The 8,618-nt window shown below is 37.6% G+C and overlaps 2 protein-coding genes across 3 annotated transcripts in view; one reads left to right on the top strand and one right to left on the bottom strand.

Annotated features, from left to right (window-relative positions):
- LOC104778659 (serine/threonine-protein phosphatase PP2A-2 catalytic subunit-like) lies at nt 33–725 on the top strand. Its single transcript, XM_010503108.1, has 2 exons — nt 33–224; nt 321–725. The coding sequence occupies exons 1-2, from the start codon at nt 51–53 to the stop codon at nt 492–494; spliced, it is 348 nt and encodes a 115-aa protein (XP_010501410.2). The 5' UTR covers nt 33–50; the 3' UTR covers nt 495–725.
- LOC104768800 (phospholipid-transporting ATPase 3-like) overlaps nt 878–8,618 on the bottom strand; it is a 14,009-nt gene continuing 6,268 nt past the window's right edge. Inside the window, exons 2-27 of one of the 2 annotated variants that reach the window (XM_010492855.1) lie at nt 8,527–8,592; nt 8,046–8,107; nt 7,663–7,744; nt 7,319–7,429; nt 6,957–7,034; nt 6,733–6,829; nt 6,420–6,526; nt 6,233–6,298; nt 5,964–6,085; nt 5,778–5,853; nt 5,624–5,701; nt 5,415–5,531; nt 5,110–5,259; nt 4,922–5,026; nt 4,475–4,617; nt 4,191–4,292; nt 4,045–4,108; nt 3,753–3,965; nt 3,391–3,556; nt 3,222–3,301; nt 2,901–3,140; nt 2,445–2,666; nt 2,211–2,378; nt 1,744–2,106; nt 1,544–1,650; nt 878–1,435 (exon numbers count right to left, since the gene is read on the bottom strand). In XM_010492855.1, coding sequence (XP_010491157.1) covers nt 1,132–1,435; nt 1,544–1,650; nt 1,744–2,106; nt 2,211–2,378; nt 2,445–2,666; nt 2,901–3,140; nt 3,222–3,301; nt 3,391–3,556; nt 3,753–3,965; nt 4,045–4,108; nt 4,191–4,292; nt 4,475–4,617; nt 4,922–5,026; nt 5,110–5,259; nt 5,415–5,531; nt 5,624–5,701; nt 5,778–5,853; nt 5,964–6,085; nt 6,233–6,298; nt 6,420–6,526; nt 6,733–6,829; nt 6,957–7,034; nt 7,319–7,429; nt 7,663–7,744; nt 8,046–8,107; nt 8,527–8,592 — 3,489 coding nt within the window. In that variant the 3' untranslated portion in view covers nt 878–1,131. The remainder of the gene's footprint in view (nt 1,436–1,543; nt 1,651–1,743; nt 2,107–2,210; nt 2,379–2,444; nt 2,667–2,900; nt 3,141–3,221; nt 3,302–3,390; nt 3,557–3,752; nt 3,966–4,044; nt 4,109–4,190; nt 4,293–4,474; nt 4,618–4,921; nt 5,027–5,109; nt 5,260–5,414; nt 5,532–5,623; nt 5,702–5,777; nt 5,854–5,963; nt 6,086–6,232; nt 6,299–6,419; nt 6,527–6,732; nt 6,830–6,956; nt 7,035–7,318; nt 7,430–7,662; nt 7,745–8,045; nt 8,108–8,526; nt 8,593–8,618) is intronic. The other variant, XM_010492863.1, reaches the window with a different exon arrangement.

The raw sequence follows: 8,618 nt of genomic DNA, 5'->3' as shown, positions 1-8,618 counted from the left end.
TCTTTTTGAACTATGTATGGTTTGATCTGTAGGTTCCACATGAAGGACCAATGTGTGATTTACTATGGTCTGATCCCGATGATCGCTGTGGATGGGGAATATCTCCAAGAGGTGCTGGTTATACATTTGGACAGGACATCGCAGCTCAGTTTAATCACAACAATGGACTCAGTCTCATATCAAGAGCGCATCAACTTGTCATGGAAGGTTTCAACTGGTGTCAGGTATGTACATTCATCTCTCTGCTCAAGGTTCTACGGCATGATTGGTCTGTCTCTTGCAGATTGAATTGTTGATCTCTCTGCTTTTTATGGTAATAGGATAAGAATGTGGTGACTGTGTTTAGTGCACCAAACTATTGCTATCGGTGTGGAAACATGGCAGCGATCTTAGAGATAGGAGAGAACATGGAGCAGAACTTCCTCCAGTTCGATCCAGCTTCTCGACAAGTCGAACCCGATACTACCCGTAAGACCCCTGATTATTTTTTGTGATTTCTCTAGTTTTTTTTTTTGGTGTCGACCATATATAATTTTTGGAGTTCTCGTTTTCTTGCTTATGTATCATTGTAGATGTGCCCTTTTCTTTTTTTGTAAGTGGAGTTCGAATTTCCCCTAAAAAGAAAGAAAAATACATCATTTTTTTATTGTTGTTGTTGAGGTGATTGCTACTATGAAAAGTTTGTAGGAGAGGCTTATATATAAAATAGAGTTGTATTATTCATTCATGCCTACATACGCAGTTAACAGGCTTCGAACTGTATGCCACTTTCATTTCAGTTTCGTTTTTTTTTATATATACGGATGGTTTTGGATTAAGTTTAACTTCCCAAGCATGCATATGGTATCTGTGACATGTCAAACAAGAGAGAAGCAAGAGCTCTGCAAATTAGTAATTAGTGAATGTAATCGAGAACAACTTTTGTGTACATAAACAGAAAAAGTCTCATGTCCCTATACTAATGGTAAGAATACCAATAATGGAAACTAAAAGCAATAGAAACAGACTTGCCTAAGCGATGATTTCTATATATCGATACAAAACTTCCAGTATTGAGCACACTAGCAGACTGGAAAAGTGGCAGCCTAAAATATACAACACAACTCATGTATCCATTTCCTTTTTCTCCTTTCAATTCTTCTTTGGTGCTTTGGGTCGTGACCTCATGCTGGCTCTCCTAGCCACATCCCACGCTTTCTGTGGTGCGTATATACCCAATTGGGATGCGAAGAATGACTCATAACCAGGTGAATCAAAGGCAAAACCAGTGTGCTTTGAGATTTCGCGAGGCAATTGGGATATCGCATAGCTTCTTGCTTCTTCTGGTGTGAGCTCGTTCGCTATCTCCAGTTGATCTGCATTGCTACTATCGGGCTCATGCCTGTGAATCTCTTGAACTATTTGATAATCATATGGGAGGAACCATCTCTCCACTCTGCATTCATTCACAAAAAAATTTCCAAATTTTTCAAGGTTAACAACAATTCAGCATTTTCCCGCTATAAGCATATCGCTTGTGATTGGAGATTCAAGTTTTACTTACCCTTGGTAGATAAAATCGGCCAGAAGAGCAACAACCGGAACAAGCAGCAATGTGAAGTAGAAATAAAATGTACTCATTAGGACATATATGACAAAGTAGACATTCTCCTGCATACACAAAGCAAAAACAGTTAGAATCAGAAACCATATCATATATAATAACTAGGGAACCTTTTGACCCAATGAGGAAACATAGCTTACATTTCTATCACGTGGCGTCATAATCCCACAATATACAAAAGCAAAAACGAGCCATGCCAAAATGCTTCCTCCAACTGTGATATGATGCCATCTGGTAATCGAGTTGCTCATCAAAAGAATCCGTAGGTTCACGGCTATGACCAGACAGGTAAAGACCATTGTGCTCACGTCCCAAAGACCAAAAGTTTTGCCTGATGAATTTTTGCCATCAAAAGCTGAGGCGGTTACGAAGAGATAGCATACCAAAGATTGATATACAGCAGAAGAAGCCCACACTGCCACGACTCTCCATTTGAAAAAGGAATTACGAATTCCCTCTCTATATAGTTCAGGATATCTCTTTGAGAGGGATGCACTCACATCCTAGCAAATGCACAAGTCAGTATAAAATTATCGATCCAAAACAAAAGGTACACATGATGGTATTTATGAACACTCTTAAATAGAACGAATGGGGAAATCAGTACCTTCTCAAACAGCCCAAGGACAATCACAGGAAGGGCTGTAAAGAAAACGTTGTATAATGACTGGAACCAATCATCATAAAACCTTTGACCCGAAAATCCAGTTCGAAATGTGAACCAAAACTGAGTCAAAGTGAAGGTAAGGTTCTTGTAGAAGAAATACATGACCACCTGCAAAATTAAAAGACTGTCAGTAACAGCAACATTAGAAGAATTTTTTTGAGGTGAGAGACCAACCTTGCAGATTCTTAGATATGACCACCTTCCATGGACAAGCAGCAAATCCGTAAGAAATCTAAACTGAGCAATAGCAAAATCACTAGCCATCACAGCTTGCATTCCCTCCATCCCACTAATTCCTACACCAACATGAGCGGCTTGAATCATGCTAACATCATTGGCACCATCACCAATGCTAAGTGTTATCTTTTTTGCTCCTTTTCTCACCAAGCTTGTAACCTAAAATTTACATTAGTGTCACTTATTAAAAATCAGAAATCAGTCACAAGAGTAAATTAAAAGGTAAGAACATATGTTCCCACCAAAGCACAAAGTATGTCTATTGTTGCGAAGAATCCCCAGACCAGCAATTATGTAACAGTTATTGCAGAGAAAAATACATTTCAGGGCCCTTTGCTTGTCATGCCAGACCACCATGTAAGTAGTAATCAATAAACAAGTCATGAAAATTACCTGCGCTTTCTGTAAAGGAGAAACGCGACAGCACACAACCGAAGTACAGTTCAAGCTCAAGCTGAGCAAAGTTATACGTAAAGCCGGGTCTAATGCATACATCAAACACTTCCCATCGATAACAAGAGCCAATTTTGGACCAGCTACAGTATGCAGATACTGTTGAGCTTCTTCAAGGCTCTTCTTCAGTTCCTTCTTCACTTCTTCTTTAATGACACGCGCAATTTCAACTTGGTTGCCCTGCTTTTAGATAATTTTTTCAATTATTACGACTGCAATCAATGATAACCATACACCATAAGGGGCATCTGTAAGACTTACCCTTTCTTCAGCTTCCTTGATTGCGTCAGTTTCCGAACTGATAATAAACTGTTTCATCTCATTGTTGATTAAGTTGCAAGCTGAAAGTTGATTAAAAGAATCAAGGAGCAAAAAGTTAAAATGGAAGAAGAACAAAGAAGAAGTATGAGAAAAAGTTTGTGGCACTTACCATAAGCAATATTAATTGCAGTTTCCATCTTGTCCCCTGTTAGCACCCAGATCTTAATCCCAGCTCTTGATAAGGTCTCTATGCAGGTAGGTACCCCTTCCTGAAGCTTGTCTTCTATTGCAGATGATCCAATCAGGATAAGATCCTTCTCAATAAGTTCTGCAACCTGCATGGGCCAGGATTACAAAATTTTCCTGCTATAAATTAAAGAAAGATCTTTCCCGGCAACTCAAAAGTACACCAGTCTCACTGCTATATGTTGAATATCAGTTGAACAAGTTCTTATCGCCACTGCTAGCCAAGTTCTATCTTTGATTTGCCATAAGCGTTGTAAGCAAAAATATTACAAAAGAGCATTATACCTCATCTAATTTCTTCTCACGATCTCGCAAAGCAGACTTGGCCTGGATGAATCTTTCATTCCAACTATCATAGGCTTCAGGATTTAAATCTTTATAGGCCAGACAAAGGGTACGCAACCCAGACGATCCAAAGTGTTCTAAGTGCTCTCCTGTTACTTTTCTAACATCTTCCATACCGTAAGCCAATCTTTCAAAAATTACAGTATCTGCACCCTGTAGAAATTATTCAAAGTAAATATCATATTGATATGGAACACCACAGGCTCAGCCAATTACCTAAAAAACTGTTTACCTTACAGTAGAGTACAAGTCTCCCATCTGGAAAACGACACACAACTGACTGACGCTTCCTTGTACTGTTAATGCATGGTGTAACATTTCATTAGTATGCTTAACCATGGAAAAGAGAAAAAGCTAACGGTCAGTAGCCTGATACACCTGTTGAACTCGAGAACATTAAGAATCTCATAAGACACATCTTGGATCTTTCCCATCTGCTCCGTGTGAGACTCGCGAACATACACCATAGTTGGTGTACGCCTGAAAATACATGAAAGTTGTCTCAAAGAAATTCATAGAGACTTGAAAAACAAAACGCACCTTTTCTCAGCTCATTGTGGAACAAATACAACTTTTATGAATTTCAGCTTTTCTCAGCTCATTGTCAGATTGCTTGCACTTTCAACTTGTCTATTGAAAGCTGAAATGTAAACGAGAATAACCTGTAAAAGAAGAATCCAAAATTCTTAGCGGCGGTAACTAGAGCAGCTTCATCTGGAGATGCAGCTTGATAAACGATCTTCTCCGGGGACTCATCCCCTTCAGGAAGGACTGTGTGGCATATGGCTAGGCATCTGAAAAATTCCTACAAAATTTAACATATGATACATTTATGTTATTGTCAATTGCATGCCTAATAACAGCGAGGAGGAATATGGAACCCCAAGGTTAACTAAATTCTCAGAAATGGAAGATTGTTAATAAGATTCTGTTTGTTTTTCTCATTCTAGGCTCCAGAGAAGGGAATATCTCATCATTTCTCCCAGACAACATTTACTCAGGCTTCTCATATGGGCAGAGGTCTTTTAAAACTAGCCAAATCATACATCCCCTAGCTATTAGAATTCTTAAACTAATTGCGAATTAAATCTACAGTATATGAAAGACACCTTGCAAAGATTGGGATTAGGTTCGTTTCTCCAACCTCCTCGCATAAGCCTTGGATCATCGAAATTAAATCCCTTTTCTCTTATAGCACCAGTCGACCTTTGATCCTGAGGAAATTAGAGCGTACAACAAAATCATTTTTTGTTCCAGAATGAGTAATGCAACTTCATCATGTGAGAAGAAATTATACCTCTTGAATTTTTAAGCCATCGCGCTGAGCAATTCCTCTTTCTATTTCAGTGATACCACATCCATAACTTATTCCTCCAATTGAACACTTAAAAAACTCCATCAAATTTCTTGTGAGAGTTCCAGTTTTATCAGAAAATATGTATTCCACCTGAAAAATACCAATAAATAGTAATTGCATCTCTGAATGTCAGATCACAAGAGAAGCATATCATTAAGAGAAATGATTTAGCAACAATCTAGATGATTGCACCAAAACCAATTATATTAAACATGGGGTGATGGGAGAGTGGATTAAAAGTTAACCTGTCCAAGCTCCTCATTTAAATTGGAAGTCCTGGCGGAGGCAGGAGTGTTTGTCTCAACATGATACATGTGAAGATCTCGGTTGATAAACTGAGTTGACTGAATAAACTTGATCATCTGTGTTCCATTTAGGGAGGAAACGAGGAATCATTCAAAAAACTTAAGTGACGTCTAAGAAATTAAAAGAAGATATTTGGGGATATACATACCTCGATAGAAACATACAAGGAGATTGGTATGATTGTAGAGAAAAGAGTGACTAGAGTAAAAAATGTGAAAAACGCTATCTGTGGCACCAAAAGGTACTATAAGAACCAGCAATCCATAGATGCAAGAAATCAATTCACTATGCAAGGTTAATACCGTCAAGCCATTACGGTATTCCCAATCTTTCTTATGAAGACCCAAATAAAAGTGGTCACGATCTGTCACAATGGCACTGCAACATATAACAGATTTTCAAATCCATGCGGGATCTACGAACCAAAAATATGATCAAATATCATTATACGACTGGATAAACCAAAAGGAAACTGACAGAATCCATACCACCCTATAGCTCCAATCAGGCACATTATGACAAGAGCACAAAAGATTGTAATAATGAGTTTGTCGAGTTTCTTTTCCAGTGTACTTCTTTTGGAAGGAGCATTCATGGCATTCATCATCACCTACATACATTCCATTCACCATAAGTAGATCAGACTGTATACAGAAAAACTATACAAGGAAGCAGAAACAGAAGCATGTCAATAAAAAGACAAAATCCTGAATGCTAGCCACTAGTTTCTCATCAAACGAGCTTCATGGTAGCTTACCTTTGTCTCATGACCCGTAAAAATCACAGCCCCAACAATGTGTTCCGTGTTCCTAAGACTGCAACCCTGAAAATTCGAATGCAAAAGATTTACAAACCCCAAACATATAAGGTCTTGAATATTGAAATTATGTAGACAAAAAGCAGAAACGGAACACAAAGCTAAAAGGAGAAACAGTTAATCATACACGCAATAAAAGCTGGTCTGGAGAGAGAGGTAAAGTCTGCTTTTCTACAATAAGATTCCCCGTGAAAGTGTACAAAGAATTATTAGGTTGCTCACACTGAATTTCGCCTGCACAGTAAAAGAGAGAAATTTAGGATAAAGTTAATAAATACTGTATAACATTTAACAACGCTGGTATACTAACAAACAATGGCGATTGATCAAATGGACCAGTCAGGAAAAAGAGAATTTCCAGAAGGAAATGGATGATAGACACTAGTACAGGCACATATTAAGCTATGAAAATGTTCGCAAGATAATAATCGACCTCATACCATTAAATTCCGAAGCTTTCTCTGGTGTCAAGTAATCCCATGTCCTTTCAAGGGCCTTTCGGATTTTTAAATTTGTTTCTCCATCTAGGTTGGCAGTCTGCACTCACGAAGAGCACGCACAATAAAAGTAGAATAAAAATGTATTTTCAATACTCCAAAATAGCTTCTTTTTGCTAGAAAAAGAGAAGAAAAAAACAATTTTTATAGCCGAAGGAGCCAAGCACCTCCACGTAGCAGATACCATCAGGATTTGTGCTGGACAGGAAAAGAAGATCAGCTGGAAAAAATCCATCTTTTTTAATCTGCAAATATCCACGAAGTATATTAACCAAGTTTGTAGAATGTAAGTTTAAAGATAATAACAAGTTCTGATAATCCAAAAATGCAGCAGAGGCATGAAGGCCTATCAATTCAAAAGGCCAGTACGATGAAAGAAGTATAATGCCACACAAATTAATTTAGGTAATTGATATCTACTGCGATGGCTCAAATTCAAGCATTAGAAACTAAACATGTGTGTCAACATTCAACAGCACATCCTTGTTCGATCACAAGGCAATTCATCACTTCTGTCAGAAACGTATACCTTGATAATATCTCCGACTTGTAACTTCCGCCAGGGAATAGGTACCCATAGTTGATCTTGCAAAACCTCCACTGTGCTGTTATTTATTGACATATCATTTTGAAATCGTTTCTGCAACAGAATACGGATTATTTGCAGAAGGATTTAAAAGTTAAGAAGCAGATGGGTCCTGAAACTCTTAAGCATTTACTAACTTGAACCCAATACGGATATTAACTGAATAATTAACTCTATTTCATTTCAAGAGGGATGACATATTTTTATGATGTTAAAAAAAGATGGTTGTCAAAAAAAAAAAAAAAAAAAAAAAAAANAAAAAGATGAAACCAGAAGTCAGGCCTTACCCAGTCTTCAAAAGCCTCTTTAATAAGAGAGACAAGGAGCACCATCGACAGCGGAGCAACATTTGTTATTGGATTAACGGGGCTGCAGGACAAAGACAAACAGCTTATCTAGTCACACTTTACTGACTGAAAAACAATATAATAACAAGTGCATCCTAGCCTCCTAGGGATAGAATGGCATCAGAATCTTGAAAATTTTGGACCAACAATCCGTTTTTCATACCATGGATCAAAGTAAGATGTGGCTAAAAAAAAATGTTTTATGGGTAAACAAACAAACAATAGTTTTAATTTTTAAATCCGTTATGGCCAAGTGTTACCAGTCATTAACACAACACAAGTGAGTAATAAAAAATGAAACAACAGCTATGGAGGTAACATACCTTATTGGTGTCATTGATAGACATGAAATTCCAAGAAAGTATATATTAGCTATGCGCCTAAACTGTCAGCAAACACATTATTTCTCAGATCAGATATTAGACTTCAAAGATCTGTGAGAAATGCAGTTTCATGACCCGAAATATATGGATTTTCATTCCCTTAAAACCTAAAGGTGCATTGCAATCACTCCAAATATACACAAGCCCCCTAAAGGCCGTTGACAGGGTTTCTGTAGTTAAAAGCCAGAGCAATAATGTAAACCTTATATTGTTTAAGCATCAACCGGAACTTGATAGATAGATCTAACCGACTATTAGCAGATCTTTCGACAATTACTCTCCTTCATTTAAACTACAATTTCCTCCAGCTTATAGGCTTTTATAGCTATTGGATGCATACGTTTAAACTAAAAAAATTCCTCAAACTAATTAGCTAGTAGATGCACAAACTGATATCAAAGTAACAAGAAGAAACACTTACTTGTTCAAACAGACCTTTGGGCAGAAAGGTGAAAACATTGTACTTTGTTGTAGAAATTGAATTACCCTGCAAACATTTTCACCCAACCATTC

This window comes from Camelina sativa, chromosome 3 (assembly GCF_000633955.1).
Source record: "Camelina sativa cultivar DH55 chromosome 3, Cs, whole genome shotgun sequence".
Lineage (NCBI taxonomy): Eukaryota > Viridiplantae > Streptophyta > Magnoliopsida > Brassicales > Brassicaceae > Camelina > Camelina sativa.
This window is presented reverse-complemented; position numbering and strand designations above follow the sequence as displayed.

Coding starts and splice junctions, on each gene's coding strand:
- LOC104778659 (XM_010503108.1), top strand. CDS start 51: ATGTGTGATTTACTATGGTCTGATCCCGATGATCGCTGTGGATGGGGA. Junction 225..320: donor AAGGTTTCAACTGGTGTCAG/GTATGTACATTC, acceptor TTATGGTAATAG/GATAAGAATGTGGTGACTGT.